The following is an 18731-nucleotide window of genomic DNA, read 5'->3' as shown; positions in this document are numbered from 1 at the left end:
GTTGTGGTACACGGGCTTCTCATTGCGGTGGCTTCTCTTGTTGTGGAGCATGGGCTCTAGGCACACAGGCTTCAGTAGTTGTGGCACATGGGCTCAGTAGTTGTGGCTCGTGGGCTCTAGAGCGCAGGCTCAGTACTTGTGGCGCACAGGCTTAGTTGCTCCACGGCATGTGGGATCTTCCCAGACTGGGGCTTGAACCTGTGTCCCCTGCATTGGCAGGCGGATTCTTAACTACTGCGCCATCAGGGAAACCCCTATTCATTTTTTTATTGTTGAATTGTAAGAATTCTTTATATATTCTGGATACTAGATCCTCATCATGTTATGATTTGCAAATATTTTCTCCCATTCTATAGGTTGTCTTTTCACTTTCTTTTTTTTTTTTTTAAATGTAGTTGCTTTTATTATTATCTCTTGGGTCCCACAAGTTCAATGTACCAGATACAAGAGCAACACAGATAACTCTTTTTTTAATTTTAATTTTATTTTTTATTTTTTTGCGGTACACGGGCCTCTCACTGTTGTGGCCTCTCCCGTTGTGGAGCACAGGCTCTGGACGCGCAGGCTCAGCGGCCATGGCTCACGGGCCCAGCCGCTCCGCGGCATGTGGGATCTTCCTGGACCGGGGCACGAACCCGTGTCCCCTGCATCGGCAGGCGGACTCCCAACCACTGCACCACCAGGGAAGCCCCTTCACTTTCTTGATAGTGTCCTTTTTTTTCCTTCCCCTAGTATATCTATCTATCTATTTATTTATTTATTTATAATTAATTATTTTTTGGGCTTCATTGGGTCTTCATTGTGGCATGCAGAGTATTTTGTTGCATCATGTGGCCTCTTTGTTTCAGTGCACGGGCTTCTCTCTAGTTGTGGTGTGCAGGTTTTCTCTCTCTAGTTGTGGCACACTGGTTCCAGAGTGTGTGAGCTCTGTAGTTTGCAGCACGTGGGCTCTCCAGTTGAGGAGCATGGGCTTAGTAGTTGTGGCACGTGGGCTTAGTTGCCTGGCAGCGTGTGGAATCTTAGTTCCCCAACCAAGGTTCGAACCTGTGTCCCCTGCATTGGAAGGTGGATTCTTTACCACTGGACCACCAAGGAAGTCCCGATAGTGTCCTTTGATTTAGAAAAGTTTCAAATTTTGATGAACACTATTATTTTCTTTGGTTGATTGTGCTGTTGGTGTCATATCTCAGAAACTTGCCTAATCCAAGGTCACAAGATTTCCATCTGTGTTTTCTAAGAGTTTTATAGTTTTAGCTCTTAAATCTTTGACACACTTTGAGTTAATTTCTGCTATAGTGTGAGGTAGTATTCCAAATTGATTACTTTGCATGTGGATATCCAAATTGTCTTGGCACCATTTATTGAAAAAACTATTCTTTCCCCCTTTTAGTAGTCCTGGCATCCTCGCTGAAAATCAGTTGACCATAGATACATGTATTTATTTCACAACTCTCCAATTTTATTGATCTATATATCATCTTTATGCCAGTACCACACTTTCTTGATTACTACAGCTTTGTAGTAAGTTTTGAAATCAGAAAGTGTGAGTCCTCCAACTTTTTCTTTTTCAAGATTGTTTTGGCTATTCAAGATCACTTTGCAATCTCATATGAACTTTAGTTTTGTCTTGTTCATTTGTGCAAAAAGGCTGTTGGAATTTTGACCAGAATTGTGCTGATTCTGTAGATCACTTTGGGGAGTATTGCCATCTTAGATATATTAAATTTTCCAATCCATGAACACAGAGTGTATTTCCACCTATTTGGGTCTTCTTAAATTTCTTTCCATAATGTATTGTCATTTTCAGTGTACAAGTTTGGCGATTTAAATCTACTCCTAATTATTTTTTTGATGCTATTATAAAGGGATTTTAATTTCCTTTTCAGATTATTCATTGCTAGTGTATAGAAATACAATTGATTTTTGTATATTGATCTTGTACCCCACAACCTTGTTGAACTTATTATCTCTAATTTCTTTTTGTATGTATTGTTTAGGGCTTTATATATATATTATATCATGTAATCTAATATATATATATATGTTAGATCATGTAATCTAATATATATATAATATCATGTAATCCAATATATATATTAGATCATGTAATCTAATACGTATGTATTAGATCATGTAATCTAATACATATGTATTAGATCATGTAATCTAATATATATATATTAGATCATATAATCTAATCTATATATATTACATCATGTAATCTAATCTATATATATATTACATCATGTAATCTAATATATATATTAGATCATGTAATCTGCCAATATAGTTTTTCCTCTTCCTTTTCAATATGGATGCCTTTTCCCCTCTATTCCTTATCTAATTACTGTGCCCAGAATCCAGTACAATGCTGAATGGAAGTGGTGAGAGCAGATATCCTGGTCTTGTTCCTGATCTTTGGGAAAAAACTTTCAGTCTTTTTGCGGTTTTTCATAGACATCCTTTATTAGGTTGAAGAAGGTCCTTTCCATTCTTAGCTTGTTGAATGTTTATTGTGAAAGGGTGTTGAATTTTGCCAAGTGCTTTTTCTGCATCTAATGAGATGGTCATGTGACTTTTGCCCTACATTTGGCAAAAGTCACAACCATCAATTTTGGTTGATTTTTGTATGTTGAACCAACCTTGCATTTCTGCAATAAATCTCATTTGGTCATGCTGTATAATCCTTTTTTATGGTTTGCTGGTTTAGGCTTGATAGTATTTTATTTTTGTATCTACATTCTTTTTTTTGGCTGAGCTGGGTCTTCATTGCAGCATATGGGCTCTTCATTGTGGGCTTCTCTCTCTAGTTGCAGCATGCGGGCTTCTCTAGTTGTGGCGCACGAGCTCCAGAGGGCACGGGCTCAGTAGTTGCGGCGTGCAGGCTCTCTAGTCGTGGCACGTAGGTTTAGTTGCCCTGCGGCATGTGCGATCTTAGTTCCTCACCCAGGGATCGAACCCATGTCCCCTGCATTGGAAGGTGGATTTTTGACTACTCGATCACCAGGGAAGTCCCTGTATCTACATTCTTTTTTTTTTTTTAATAAATGTATTTATTTATTTTTGTCTGTGTTGATTGAGCCTTCATTGCTGCACGCGGGCTTTCTCTAGTTGTGGCGAGCAGGGGCTGCTCTTCATTGTAGTGCGCTGGCTTCTCATTGCAGTGGCTTCTCATTGTGGAGCACGGGCTCTAGGTTCGTGGGTTTCAGTAGTTGTGGCACACGGGCTCAGTAGTTGTGGCTCACGGGCTTAGTTGCTCTGCAGCATGTGGGATCTTCCTGGACCAGGGCTTGAACCTGTGACCCCTGCATTGGCAGGCGGATTATTAACCACAGTGCCTGTATCTACATTCTTACAGGTAATTTTCTTGTGATATCTTTATCTGGGTTTAGTTTTTTTTTTTTTTTGCGCGGGCCTCTCACTGTTTTGGCCTCTCCCGTTGCGGAGCACAGGCTCCGGATGCACAGGCTCAGCGGCCATGGCTCACAGGCCCAGCCGCTCCGCGGCATGTGGGATCTTCCTGGACCGGGGCACGAACCCGTGTCCCCTGCATTGGCAGGTGGACTCTCAATGACTGTACCACCAGGGAAGCCCTGGGTTTAGTTTTATACTGCCTTATGGAATGAGTTGGGAAGTATTCCCTTCTCTTACATTTTTTTGAAGTGTATAGTCTAGTTTTTTTTTTTTTTTTTGGCGGTACGCGGGCCTCTCGCTGTTGTGGCCTCTCCTGTTGCGGAGCACAGGCTCCAGACGCACAGGCTCTGGATGCGCAGGCTCAGCCGCTCCGCGGCATGTGGGATCTTCCTGGACCGGGGCACGAACCCGCGTCCCCTGCATCGGCAGGTGGACTCTCAACCACTGCGCCACCAGGGAAGCCCCTATAGTCTAGTTTTAATACCAGCATAGTATTTCAATGAGAATGTATTTAACTAGTTCCTTATTTATGGTTTTTTTGCATATAACAATTCTGCAGTGACATCATCTGTGTAAACATGTACATCTGTAATTTTTAGGTCAAAGAGTGTGTACATTTAAAATTTTTGATAGATATTGGTAATCTGGTCTCTAAAAAGTTACAAGCTATTATTTTCATTTAAATAACCTTCATTGTTACTAAGGAAGTATGTTGTATGTGTGTGTTTATCTGTGTTGCATGTGTTCACAAATAGTCAAGAAGTCTCTGGATCTGTTTTAGACTTTGGTACTTCTTAGGCGGAGTGGGGTACATCAAAATCATTCTCCTTCTCTCCCTTCCTCCCTGAGATATATTTAGGCTTAGTGACAGTCCTCCAAGTGCTACCCAAAAATACCTAGGATGCTAAGTGGTGAGAGACCTGGTCTGCAGGTGGTAAACAGGGGAAAAAGGCAAGTGAGAAGATTTGTATGGGAAACAATTCAGTCTTTGCTGCCTCTACCCTTCCTATAATACTACCCAACAAACTCCAGTTTGCAGAAAAACTGTATTAAATGGGGAAAAACATTAACCTTCATTAGTCTCCCTCAATGCACAGAGGCTATTCTGCTGTGAAAGAACAGAACAGGATCCTGAGTAACCTGCAGCTAGCTGTGGCAGACGCAGAGAAGCTATATTTTCTGTCCTGGAAATAAAAATACACTAACATCAGAAGAAATGTGTGCTTGCAGAAGTAAAGCCCGAAGAAGCCAGTGGAAGAGTTGTACTGTCTTTATTACAGAAAATATGAGAAAATCGAAAGTACAACGTTGCCTGTTTTCTTGCTTGAAGATCATATTTTCTCTGGTTTGTTGAATATCAACATTCACCACAGCTGCAGGAAATTAAATCGAACCTTTAGAAGGTATCGCATATGGACCTGGTTGGGGTTATAGACAATAAATTCGTTGTAGTTGAGGGTATAACCCTCTGGATTCAGAATTCCTGTGTCACTTGCTGGTCCCAAGGGCACTGTACTCCCATTCCTGCCAAATGGAAGAATGTGTGTCAACATCTGCCTCTGGTTCAGAAGTCTGAATAGAGAAAGTAGAGAGTCTTATCTGTCCAAAAGGAGTTTTCTGACCCTCCAGGCTCTGAGTACTTACAAGGTGATGGCGCACGTAGGACTGGGAGCCATCTTGCCCAGCCCCTTGGTGCTGTGTTTGCCCTGAAGTAATCCTTCTGCCTCTGGATTGGCCCCTAGTAGCTCATTACACTGACCTAGAGCTACCTGCAAAGAAAAGGATCTTTAAATGACCACATCCTACTGAAATGAATGGCCTAAAGCCAAACAGAAAACTCCATCAGTACTTTCTTCTCCTACTCCAGCAGAAGAATCGAATGCAGTGGAAATTGCACTTGGCTTCCCTCTCAGGTTCTCCCAGGTGAACCTCTTGGTTCTGTGGCTGAACTTTTCTCTTTGGAAAAATAGGAACTAATAATAAACTAGAAATCACGGATGTGTTCCTGCCTTACCTCTGACAGGAGCAGAAGTCCAGTATCCTTTAGGCGAGTGGCAAAGCAGTAATTGGCACTCTTGGAAGACATGTCAGCAAAGTAGATTCCTTTTCCAAACTGAAACACATAAATAAAAAACAAGGTCAACTGCCTAACCCATTGTGTTAGAAGGGAGGCTCATACCACTGACCCTGTGTTTTATTATCTTAAATACAATATAGACCCTTCTCCATTTCCCCTCACAATTCTGTTCCAAGAGAAGGCAGAAGCATCAATGAATCTCTGCTTTCTGGGGAGAAAGGAGGGATATCCTTAGGAATTTAAGAAAGGAAGGTCACAGTCAATGCCAGGTCACCACCTAATCCTAATCTAGGAAAAAAAAAGGGTGGGGGAAGGACTGAGAAAATTGTATTCTTTTCCCTTGTACCTACCTCCAGGGTTCAATTTCTACTCACCATGTAACCTGTGATGGGAGCTTCAGGTGGGGCAATTCGAAGCCCGTGGCTCAGGATTCCCACCCAGTTACTCAGCCTGGAACCATGCCATAGCAGCATCCTAAGGAAGAGCCAATATTATTGTACTCTCTCTTGCTCTCCTGCAAATATAGGCCATAAGCATAAAAAAACACCAACAGCTGTCTCCGCTATCCTTCTCTATAAGTTCCATAACTGCGCTTCAGGCAAGGGAATGTCTTCCCAAACCCAAAGCTAAATGGAGACCTGTTATGAAGGTCCTCTCTGAAGGCTTCTTTCTCACCCTCCTTCTCTACTTCAAAAACATCCAGCAAGGTCATGGTATAGCCACTGTGTGTGGGAGCATGCGTAGACTGTAGGTACTGGGAAATCACCTGTGAAGAAGAATGAAAGAAATGGCTCATGCAGACTCTATAAGAGATCACGGTGAGCTGAAGAACCTCAGGGCTTCTGGTATAAATTGGCCCAAATGGTCTCACAAGGGCAGCTAGAAAGAGCCCTACCTTCCCAATTCCTAGTAAATAGAAGTTCTACCCTAAAGTTTTCTCTTAACCAGAAGTAGTCAGAGAACAGGGGGATGGGGAAGGGTGGATCATTTATTTTGTTATGAAAATAAATGATCATTTTTCTTACTTTGAACTCATAACTCTCATGGTCTAAAGGGTGCAAAGCACAATGTAGCTTTCTATAGTGTTGGTCCAGTGGGTGTTCTGGGCTTTGCAGTTCTGTCTTCACCAGTTTAATGGCAATTTCAATGTCTCCCAAAGCCTGACAAGATGAGACAGAAAATCAGTGTGGGAGAAACCTGGGACAAGAGATGTAATACTTCCCAATCCACACATATCTCACCTCTAGTAGCTGTACTTTGTCTGACAGTTCTTTCTCTGTCCGGATTAATGGAGGGGTACGGAGTCTAGGACAGAGATATAACCAATAATTAATTCTCTGATGTGTGGCCAAAAGGCACATGACTAAAAATAACAGACTAAAGATAGGTCCTTTAGAAAATAGGTATAAGAAACTGGGGTTTTCCATTTGATAGAGATCTGTAAGAGATTTTAACTTCCAAATATATAAAGAGATATTATGCATATACTCTGAGTAGGATAAAATGAACAAGCTATATAGATTTTGACATTTGGGACTAGAGTTAAAATTCCTTTTTATGGGAACTTTTTAAAAATAAGATGTAATGACATCAATAAGGAATAGTTTGGATGAAGTCCTATCTAGAGGCAGAAATATACCTATTGACCAATTGGGGTTATTTCTAGGTCACAGGCTTCTATAAAGCAATAGAGGAATAAAAATAAAGTGAGCACCAGAATGCAGAATCAACAAAGATAAAATGTGTTTTATATTCCTAACATCCTTCGAGTTCACAGAAATGGTGTTAGTGTGTTACTGTCACCTTAAAGAACAGGAAACAGGGTGATAGGCCTGAAGGTGTTTTACATGTTGGTTGGATAGCTAGACCCACTCTCTCTTGAGGTGGTAACTTCCACTCTGTCAGAGAATATGGTTGTAATCAGGCCAGGAGATCACATCCCATACTCATAAGCTGATTAAATAGGCTATCTATAAATCATTTTGGCTCTACAGCTATTCAAGATGATCATTTCCTCAGAAATGAAAACTTAAAAAGATTATAGTTGCTGCTGAGTGATGTAGGGATACGGCTGGGCAGAATACCAAAGTGAAGTGACAGTACAGGCCTTACCCAAAGTCATGTGGGACTCTGGTGTAGAATTCATTGCATGCTTCCACGAGAGCTCGTCCATGCTGGCCAGCCCGCATACAATCCTCAATCTTCTTAAGAGACTGGTAACCTGCCTTGATTTGTGCCACTGTCAGCTTCCCTGCAGACCCAGCCAGAGATCAGACTCCACAACTAGGGTCCCAGCCTGTAAAATGTATTTGTGTCCCTGCCCAACAAAGACTCTCACCTTTCAACTTTCAAAATTGTTCTTCCTCCCCCCACGCAACCTCTCACCCCAAATCTTTCTTTATTCAGTAATATCAGCAAGCTTTAAATCATGATGGTGATAAAATATCCTGGTAAAGGAACTAGAATATGAACTGAGAATGTAGGATAGAATCTGAAGTCCTACCAAGTGGGGCTTTCTTGGTGTCATATTTCATTTCTACCATCATCTCTTCCATGGCCTGGACATTACAGATCAACTTTATCAGCTCCTGTACACGAAGATCTAGCTGTGACTCTGGTTTCAAGGGGGATTTGAGAGATTCACCTTTATTTGTTTCCTCTTCACTCTACAGCAAAAAAAAAAAAAAAAAAAGTCATCAAATCTGAAAGGATCTATTTTACGCTCCCTGCGAGGACTGGCTCTACAATATTCCTGGCAGGTCAACATCAGCCTCTGCTTGAACACAGGCCCATTCCATTATTAACCTAGTTAGAGTACTCAGTGTGACTTCCACCTTCTAGTCCTACTTCTGCTTCCCATAGTTAAACACTCAGAGTAAGTCTAAAAGGCCCTCCAAATACGATGTCATTAAGTATGTAAAGAAGCTACTGTAGGGCTTCCCTGGTGGTGCAGTGGTTGAGAGTCCGCCTGCCGATGCAGGAGACGCGGGTTCGTGCCCTGGTCCGGGAAGATCCCACATGCCGTGGAGCGGCTGGGCCCGTGAGCCATGGCCGCTGAACCTGCGCGTCTGGAGCCTGTGCCCCGCAACGGGAGAGGCCACAACAGTGAGAGGCCCACGTACCCCCCCAAAAAAAAAAAAAAAAAAAGAAGCTATTGTATCTCAAATCTTCTCACCTTAAAAAGACTGGTTTTCCATTTTTCAGATATGTGACAGTTTTCAGGACAGATCCTTTTAGCATCCTGGTTATAACTCAGCATTCAAAATTAAATTTTTTTTTAAACTGTGGTATATAACTAGAAGTGAAGGCAACTCTAAATCTACTTTTATCAGTTTGACTATTTATTACTCCTCTCTTGATTCATAATATTAAACTTCTGGAAACGGGACCTAAGGTTTTATAAGAACCTTAGTAAATAACAGAGACTAGGACCTCATCTAAGTCACTCTGCTAGACTTCACCCTGGTTAAGAGGAAACAGTTCTTCCCTAAACGTATAGTCAGAGTTTACCTGAGTATTGGTGGTATAGTCCATTTGTAGCATATCATATTTTCCAGGCACCTTCTCAAACTTCTCACGATCTTCCCAATTATTTTTTGTTTTGTCAAGGAATCTGTAAAGTTCAAGGTGGTGAGAAAATCTTACAAACAAGGGTCTACTACTAGGGATGGGCTTACAATTATTTCCTAAGAACATCTTCAAACTCTTTATTTCCTGCGACATCAATTTTCCATAAATCTGGATTCTGAATTAGGACCCTGAATGGACAGAAAAGCTCTAGAGACAAAGGGAACAAAAAAAATGGGAAAAAGGATGCTTGAGCTTCCCAAAGGCCCCAAACATCACAAAAGTCGTTGAGATTTAAGAGAAAAGATCCCTATCCAATCCTTTTCTCTGAAAGAAACATTCCCAGAGACTCCAGAAAGTTTTTCATATCATAGTAAAATAATTTTTCAAACTGTAGCTGAATAGTCTCATCTCATTTTCCCCAAAATTTCCTAAATTGTTGGTCATGTGCTGAATACATTAGCTTCTTCTCTTTTTAGTCAATTTCACGGTTCCAGGTGATTTAATCACTAACTAAGGATGCAGTTTGGTGTTCCGATCATACAGTGTCACAGTGGAAAGACATTATGGTTTAGGCGAAATCACACTTATTATAAAATTCTTAAAGAAGAGATATCCAAGAAGAAGAAGGATATTTTTTTGTACTCATTTCTTAGCACTCACTTCTTCTGAAAGATTTCCTTGGCCTTGTTGAGGTCCCCAGAACAAGCCACCAAGCTGTGCTGCCCCATTTTCCCAACTGCAAAGTAAATGCCACATGTAAGATGGTTCTCTGCCCCCCAACCCAAGAACAGTTCTCTGATAGCAACAAGCCAGCTCTCTAAGGTCTCTCCGCTTAGCATCTGACAAATGGGCAGGAAGGGAAGAAGGAAGAGGTGAAAGGGCTTAGGGAACTGATCCTGTTGCCTCTGAACAGCACTAGCAGCCCAACTGCAGGAGAGTTCTCAGCCTCAACAGGCTGCTAGTAGTTGTTCTGATGGGAACTTGCAGATGAGGGTGCTGGCCACTCCCCAATTTCAAGCAGCACAGTTTGATTCCTAAGCCTCTGACAGGTTAGAGAAACTCCACTTCACCAATTTAAACCCAGAGGATCCTTTGGCTACTCACTTTCTGAATAATAATTCATAAAATCCACAATAAAAGTCATTACCTCGGCCCCATCTCATCCAAACACTGAAGTTCCTCTGTGCATCATCTTCTAACAGCTGGATCAGATAATACTTGTTGCTGTTGAACTGGAGATTGGTCTACGATGATAGAAATATGAACATAAAAGGACAGAAGTTTGCAAATGGAAGCTACATAAACTAATGACTCTTCCTTGGTCACAGGTACCAATAATTGCCATGAGGAAAGGACAGCAAGGGACAAGAAAATCAGGTTCATGTAAGAGTAAGGATATAAGAAAGGAGGAAAAGGGTTTCTATATTAAACTTTGAGTTCCTAGGAATTAAAGGCTGGAAGCTTCCTAAAACCTCTACCCAACCTCAAATATCATCACTTCCCTCCATAGGTGTTTCCGAGGCCATATGTATTTTCCAGCTCCCAATCCATTCCCAGTAAATATTTTCCCAGTGAAAACAATTTTGATGCCCCAAAGATCTGTAACTATTATGCTTGTTTGTTGAGACAATTTATTCTTCAATAGTTCCACTTACAGCTCCGGTTTGTCAGCTGCAGCAATCTGACAATGAGCTGAGAGCGGGATGTAAGGAGGGGAGGGAGGATAGGCAGAAACCACTGCCACATCTGCCCCGTACCTAACGTGACCTGAGCTGGAGACATTCAGAGAAAATGTGACTGGTATCTAAAAAGCGGTATCCTGTGAGTAACTTACTCTGAGTGAAGAGAGTGAGCAGTCCATGATAAGGAACAGCAGCTTGTGCTGTAAGGCCAAACCCTGGTCATCAAGGCAGTCTTCTTTGTTAAGTGTGTTTCCTGTTCCTACCTCCTGTCTGCTCACATTATAAAGTCGCAAATGGTAGAACAAAATGGGGCCTTAGGATCTTTTCTATCTGCTCATGATATTTTAACTGAAAAAAGTGGTAATAAAAGAATACTAGGTAGCTGTTAAAAGTATATATGATACAGAGTGGAGGCCAGTCTTGGCCAATGAACTTCTGAGTGTCGGAAGTGTGCTATATTAACGGGAGGATTTTCGCTAACACCAGTAGAGCTTGCCTCTGTGACTGGAGTTTGATAGTACTCGCTGCCACAGGCAAAAAAAAAAAAAAGTATATATGATAGATCAATCAATTCAAATATGAAGACATATTCAGGAAATACATTAACCAGGCATGTGTAGTATCTATCCAAAACAACAAAAATAAACAAAGAGAAAAAAGATTAAAAAGAAAAAAATTGGATATCAGCATCATGGTGGAGAAATGATGCTCCCTTCATCTCTCCCCTTCAATCTACAACCAGTAAAAAAAATCCACAACTCAACAAAGGTGCCTCTGTCTTACACTCCAGGATGCCAGAGAATTCCACACATCTGTACATCTAAAGGTGGGTGGACTGGGACACATAGAGGAGGTGGAACCAGGGCAACAGTGGAGGCGGTGCCTGCGATTCCATGCCCCCAGAGAACCTGGCAGCAGCAGGTGAGGCGGTGCACAGGACTCTGGCGTCCTGGCTGCAGTGGTGCTGGCAGCCGCAGGTAACTTGGTAGCAGTGACAGGGGAGCCATGGAGGGCCCGTGACTCTGGCCCCTACACCTTCACCCTCAGTGGCAGCTCCTGGCTAAACATAATACCAGACAACTCAGAGGCACTGGCGACCCGGCTCCCCGCGCCTTTTCCTGTGACTTAGGAAATCCCAGACGAACAGAGGCTCCTGCCATCCTGGTGCCCCAGGTGGTGACGCCAGTGACAGCAGCAGCAGCAAAGCACCAATGACCTTGGAGGCACAACAGTGATAAGGAGGGCACCAGGTGACCCCTGACAGAGGTGGTGGAGGGTGGAAAGTGCTCTCAAATGTAACTAGAGGCAGGTCCGATAAGAGAAACCAAAATCTTGTGTTACAGCGCCACCTACTGGAAAACAAAAGAAAGGCCTCTAATTTCTAACCTGTTGAATCCTCAGAATCAAGATTTTAAAAAAAGCTTTACCTAAAGAAGAGCGGTGTTTGCTACTTCAGACGTACTGGCAGAGGAACAACTCATCAAACACCACGAAGAACCACAGTTACAGTGTATCATGAAAAGAAAATGACAATTTTCCAGAAACCAAACTTAAAGTCATGGAATATTGTGATCTAACTGATAGAGAATACAAAATAACTCATGAAGAAGCTCAATGAGCTAAAAGAAAACTCAGAAAGGCAGTTCAATGAGCACAGGAATAAAATTAATGAACAGAAGGAATACTTTTCTGAAGAGATTAAACCTATAAAAGAACCAAGCAGAAAGAAATAATAGCTGAGAACTTCCTAAACCTGGGGAAGAAAATTGATAGACCGCTCCATGAAGCTAAGAGAGCATCTAATTCCCTCAACACAAAAAGATTTTCTCCAGGACACATTATATTAAGACTGTCAAAAGTCGATGATAAAAGAAGAGTTTTAAAGGCAGCCAGGGAAAAAAGTATGATTACCTATAAAGGAATATTTATTAGGCTATCAGCAGATTTTTCAGAAGAAACTCTAGAGGAGTGGAATGACATTCTCAAAATACTGAAAGATAAAAACTGTTAGCCAAGAATACTCTACCTAGCAAAGTTATCATTCAGATATGAAGGAGAAAAAAGGCTTTCCCAAACAAACAAAAGTTGAGAGTTCATCACCACTACACCTACTTTACAAGAAATGTTGAAAGGAGCTCTTCTACTTGAAAGAAAAAGACAAAGGTACACAAAACTTTGAGTAAGGTGATAAACAGAATCAGAAAATTACAACTCTATCAGAATAGGTTTAAACAGCATAAAGGGTAAAGGGAAAAAAAGCAGAAAAAACAACTATAGCTACTTCAATTTGGTAACAAACTTACAACATAAAAAGGGATAATTTGAGACAACAAATACATAAAAGGGGAAGAAGAAGAGGATGGAAGCCATATAGTCAAATGAAGATGCTATCAGCAGAAAAAGGACAATTTTTATCTAAGAGACATTTATACAAACCTCATGATAACCACAGAGCATAAATCTAGAGCAGAGGCACTAAACATTAAAAAAAAAGGAAACTGAGAAAAACATCATAGAAAACCACCAAACCAAACTGGCAAACAGAAACACAAGGAAAAAGAAACAATGGAGATATAGAACAACCAGAAAACAAAAGACGAAATGACAATACTAAGTCTTCATCTATCAATAATCATCCTAAATGTAAATGTATTGAATTCACCAATCAGAAGACACAGAGTGGGGCTTCCCTGGTGGCGCAGTGGTTAAGAATCCGCCTGCAGGGGACACAGGTTCGAGCCCTGGTCCGGGAAGATCCCACATGCTGCAGAGAAACTAAGCCCGTGCGCCACAACTACTGAGCCTGCGCTCTAGAGCCCACGAGCCACAACTACTGAGCCCGCATGCCACAACTACTGAAGCCCACACGCCTAGAGCCCATGCTCCACAAGAGAAGCCACCACAATGAGAAGCCCACGCACTGCAACGAAGAGTAGCCCCCGCTCGCTACAACTAGAGAAAGCCCGCGTGCAGCAATGAAGACCCAATGTGGCCAAAAAATAAAATAAATAAATAAATTAAAAAACAAACAAACAAAAAAAACCCCGCAAAAGACACAGAGTGGCTGGATGGATTAAAAAAATAAGATCCACCTATATCCTGCCTCCAGGAGACTCAGCTCAGCTCTAAAGACAAACAGGCTCAAAGTGAAGGGATGGAAGATGATACTCCAAGCAAATGGCAGCCAAAAGAAAGCAGGTATAATTAATACTCATATCAGGCAAAATACACATCAAGAAAAAAGTTAACAAGGGACAAAGATGGACATTACATAATGATAAAGGGGACAATTCATTAAGAAGACAAGTTTTTAAATATATGTACACCTAATTCAGGAGCACCAAAATATATAAAGCAATTATTAAGAGACCTAAAGGAAGAAACTGACAGCAACATAATAATAGTTGGGGACTTTTAACACCCAAATTACATCAATGGATAGATCATCCAGATAGAAAGTTAATAAGGGAACAGCAGCCTTAAATGAAACATTAGATCAGATAGATTTGATAGATTTGTACAGAACACTGTATCTAAGTGCAGCAGAATACACATTCTTCTCAAGTGCACAAGGAACTTTCTCAAAAATAGATCATATTGATATGTTGAGGTACAAAACAGGTCTCAATAAATATAAGAAGACTAAAATCGTATGAAAAATCTTTTCTGATCACGTGAAACTACTACAACAATGTAGAAATCAACTACAAGAAGAAAGCTGGAAAAATCACAAATATGTGGAGACTGAACAACATGCTACTGAACAACTATTGGGTCAACAAAGAAATCAAAGGAGAAATTAAAAATACTAAAGATGAAATGAAAATAAGACATACCAAAATCTATGGGATGCAGCAAAAGTGGTATTAAAAGGGAAATTTAAAGCAATACAGGCCTACCTCAAGAAACAAGAAAAATCCTGAATAAACAATCTAACCTCACACCTAAGGGAACCAGAAAAAGAGCAAATGAAGCCCAAAGTCAGCAGAAGGAAGGAAATAATAAAGATCAGAGTAGGAATAAATGAAATAGAGACTAAAAAGACAATAGTAAAGATCAATGAAACTAACAGCTGGTTCTTTGAAAAGATAAACAAAATTGACAAACTTTTAGCTAGACTCAGAAAAAAAAGGGATAAGGCTCTGATAAATAAAATCAGAAACAAAAGAGGGGAAATAACAATGAGTACCACAGAAATACAAAGGATTATAAAAGAATATTATGACTAGCTATATGCCAACAACTGGACAACCTAGAGGAAACTGACAAATCTTAGAATCATACAACCTTCCAAGACTAAATCATAAAGAGATAGAAAATGTGAATAGACCAAACCCTAGTAAAGAGACTGAAATAGTAATTAAAAAACCTCCCCCAAAACAAAACATTACCCTGATACCAAAACCAGACAAGGACAACACAAAAAAGAAAATTAGAGGCCCATATCTCTGATGAGCATAGAGAACTGTATGGTGACAGACGGGAACTAAATTTTCGGTGGTGAGCACCCTGTAATGCTTACAGAAGTAGAAATCTAATGTTGTACATGTGAAATTTATATAATGTTATAAACCAATGTTACCTCAATAAAAAGTAAATTTAAAGAAATTAATAAATTTAACTACATAAAAATGTAAAACTTCAGTAAGGGCAAAAAGTATACCATAAGGAAAATCAAAAGGCAAATGACAAATCTGGAAAATATATAAGCAATTTATATTATAGACAAAGGACTATCCTCCACATTATATAAAGTTCCTCAAAGCCCATAAGAAAAAAGACCAACAACCTATCAGAAAATGATATGAACAGAGGGTTCATAGGTTCAATAAAAGACATAAAATCTGCTAAAAGATCTGCTTTTCATAGAGGACTCCACTATCAGGTAGAGTGCTCTAGGGCTGAGTACTTGGGAGTATGAACCCCTAGGGGCTAATATAAGGGACTTCAGAATTAAAGATTTGGGCACTGGGACACTGTCAACAATAATTATCAAGAAGAAATTCTCATAAATAAAATAGTTTCTTCCCTTACCTGATTTAGCATGACATCATAGACATCATTTCCTTCACAGTATACATGGGCCTAGAGAGAAAAGAAAAAAAGTGACATTTGTACAGTCACAGCCCTGATGAGATCCTAAGCGAGGCTCTAAATTTTCTTATGCCTTGAGGTAGTATTCTCCCACTCTACCAACATGCATCTTCCAGGGAAAGAAATGCAAAAGTATGTTCTTCTACACATAAACTGTCATTCCTATGATGAAAACATGTTGCCTTTTTGTAATTACAGAAATACAAATCAGTCTTACTCAGTTAAAGGAAACCTGTTCCAGTGGAAGCCTTTCTTCTGTATTCTTCAAATCCTTTTCCCATTCATCAGTAACTCATGCCATACATACCAGGGCAGTTTCTCATTAGAACATTGATAATGATACAATTTTCTAACTGAGAAAGAGAATGAGGTGTGGAAAGCTGATGATGACTCCAGAAGTTAACCATGCTAAAAAACACCCTGATGATTACCCCCAAACCCCACCCCTGCCATCACTCAGCCTTGGAGAGAGTTAATCACTAGTAATATTTGGAGAGCATTCCTAAAATGGATACTAGCAATGTTCCAGACAGGAATCCCAATAACAAATGAACAACTGCTCCCTGAGAAATCAATGGGAGTCTCTCACCTTCCCCACCATGGCTGTGCACTCTGGGTCCACTGGAGCTTTGCCCTTTAACAGCAAGGTCTTCACAGACTCTGAGGAAAGACAGATATGTACCACATCTACTTGTATGGGAATCAAAAATATCTGTCATGGTTAGACAGAAACCTGTCATAATTAACTTTGCCCTTCCCAAGCACTCCTGATCTGCCCAGGTCTCAGTTCATCTCAAATACAGGAAACTGAAGATTTTGAGAAAGTAGGTGAGTCCTGTGGTATGCCCAAAAGATAGAAAGTTAATTATATCTTCAAGAAAGGAAGAAATAAGAGTTGAAAAAACAAGATACCCACCCCCCCGACCCTCACCCCTCCCAGAGACCCCCTTGCTGGCCCAGGTGCTCCCTGGCCTATGTATGTCGGGGAGCTGACCTTGCTTGTCTTCCGTCCTGTCATTATCAGCCTTTCCTCCAGCCACAGGCTCCTCTTTCATCTTCTGGCATTTTCGAAGTTTCTTTGCAGGTGGAGGGTCTTCTGTAGCTGTTTTGCCATTATTAACTCTTTCAGCTTCATTCAATGATACAGAATGGGCAAGAAGCATGGGCAAAGAAGCAAAAGAAAGAATGAGTACACACTGAATATGATGCTACTTTGAAAAAACATCTTTTTAAAGAAATAGATTGAGGTGGTTTTGTAAATTTACAAAGAAATAATTACTGCCACACCACTGTTCTTGAAAACAGTATGAGTTCCTGAATTGCTATTCTAGCCACGTAAAACTAAACAAAGCAAAACGGAGCCTTGAGGTCCTTGTGAGCTCATGGCCTGAGGCATGAGTCTCATAGCCTGCTGATCTCTTCCGTTTACTTGTGCCCCAATACCACCCAAATATCTATCCTCAAACTACCTAAGGTGGTATGAGATAATGGTTACTAGAGTGCTCTGGAGTCTGTGCCTAACTTAGAGCCCAGCCCTGTCTCTTCCAGCTGTTTAATGGTGTAGAAGTTATTTCATCTCTTAGTACCTCAGTTGCCCCAACTGATAAATCCAGAGGAAGACAACACAGTACCGAATTTGTGGGGTGGACCTATGCACGTAAGAACACAATACACAGAGTATGATATCTCATCATAAGTCAGTTCTAAGAGTTGCATTTTATTATCTCTGAAACTGGGATGCATTTTACCATGGATGACTTATAAGTAGTGAATCATGTTTTAATTGGAAGCGTGTCTCCTTGCTTAGTGGTACATAAAACAATGATGCACCGTACAATTAATTTTTTTTAACTGGATGACATTAGGTATTTAAGATAGTGCTGGCACTAAGTTAGTTGTTACAGGTCAACAAGCTGTTATACACAGTTCTGTAATCACAAAAGCTCTTGAGAACAGAACATTTCAAAGTTCGGTACCAAGACAAGTGCTGGTTCAGGCGGCGATGGAAGTAGGAAGGGCTATAGCAGAGGGCACCGTTCCTTTTCCGACTTCCCGCCCCCCAACTTTCTGCCCCCAACAATGCACTCCAAACCTCGCGCCCGGCCGCCGCCTGTCCCCCGCCGCCGCCGAGCTGCCATGGAGCCAGAACGCTGATGTCATCAACCCTCTCCCAAGTATCGCCGGCTCAGTCAAAAGGCGGGAGCACGTAACGCGCGTGCGTCCCAGCGAGGAGTTTCCAGGGGAGGTACGCTCCGCAGTATTTGCATGTCGCAATGTGTTGCGGGAAGTCACCATAACCTACAAATGTATTTAGGTTTGGGAGCCTTATAAGGCGGGCGAAGGTAAGCTTTCGGCATAGGGCGGAGGGAAGCTCATCGATGGGGCCACAAGCTGAGTGCGTGTAGTCACTCTGTCCCATGTCCCTTGGGAAGGTCTGAGACTAGGGCCATAAAGCAGCCCTAACAGGGCTCTCCCTGACTTTCAGGGAGGTGAGTTCCCAGAGAACGGGGCTCTGTGCGAGGGGACAGACTGGGCAGGAGATGCCATTGATCCCGCCCTTGCGGAGGGACTTGGCGGATGCCTCCTTAGCCGGAGCTTGGAACAGACTCACGGCCAGCGAAGTGAGTTCAATGGCTGAGGTGAGGTACCCCGTATAGGGGCCTCATAACCCAATTCAGACTACTCTCTCCCCCGTCCTCTTTTGGGCTGTGGAAGGTCTGAGTACGCACGCAGACGTTTAGGGATGTAAGGGGCGTGGAAGCTACAGAGAATGCTAATGAACTCAGAACACCTGGTCAAGTGAACCTTAGAAAAGGTGGGTACCACCACCCCGCTGGGAGCATATGTCTCAGACCCTCTGAATTAAAAACTGAGAGTCTGCATTTTTAACAAGA

The 18731-nt window shown here is 41.4% G+C and overlaps 1 protein-coding gene across 1 annotated transcript; it reads right to left on the bottom strand.

The window, feature by feature from the left end:
- Positions 1-4668: 4668 nt before the first annotated feature.
- Positions 4669-18026, bottom strand: PARP2 (poly(ADP-ribose) polymerase 2). The gene is made up of 16 exons (XM_082617586.1): positions 17930-18026; positions 16832-16966; positions 16427-16497; positions 15778-15828; positions 10209-10305; positions 9722-9797; positions 9002-9104; positions 7995-8157; positions 7604-7742; positions 6733-6796; positions 6517-6651; positions 6130-6257; positions 5866-5965; positions 5429-5527; positions 5059-5183; positions 4669-4938 (listed from the first exon to the last, which is right to left on the bottom strand). The coding sequence occupies exons 1-16, from the start codon at positions 17973-17975 to the stop codon at positions 4779-4781; spliced, it is 1692 nt and encodes a 563-aa protein (XP_082473712.1). The 5' UTR covers positions 17976-18026; the 3' UTR covers positions 4669-4778.
- Positions 18027-18731: the final 705 nt, after the last annotated feature.

The sequence above is a fragment of the Mesoplodon mirus genome (genome assembly GCF_964341445.2).
Source record: "Mesoplodon mirus genome assembly, chromosome: 4".
Classification (NCBI taxonomy): domain Eukaryota; kingdom Metazoa; phylum Chordata; class Mammalia; order Artiodactyla; family Ziphiidae; genus Mesoplodon; species Mesoplodon mirus.
The sequence above is the reverse complement of the archived record's forward strand: the minus strand, read 5'-3'. Positions and strand labels throughout refer to the sequence as shown.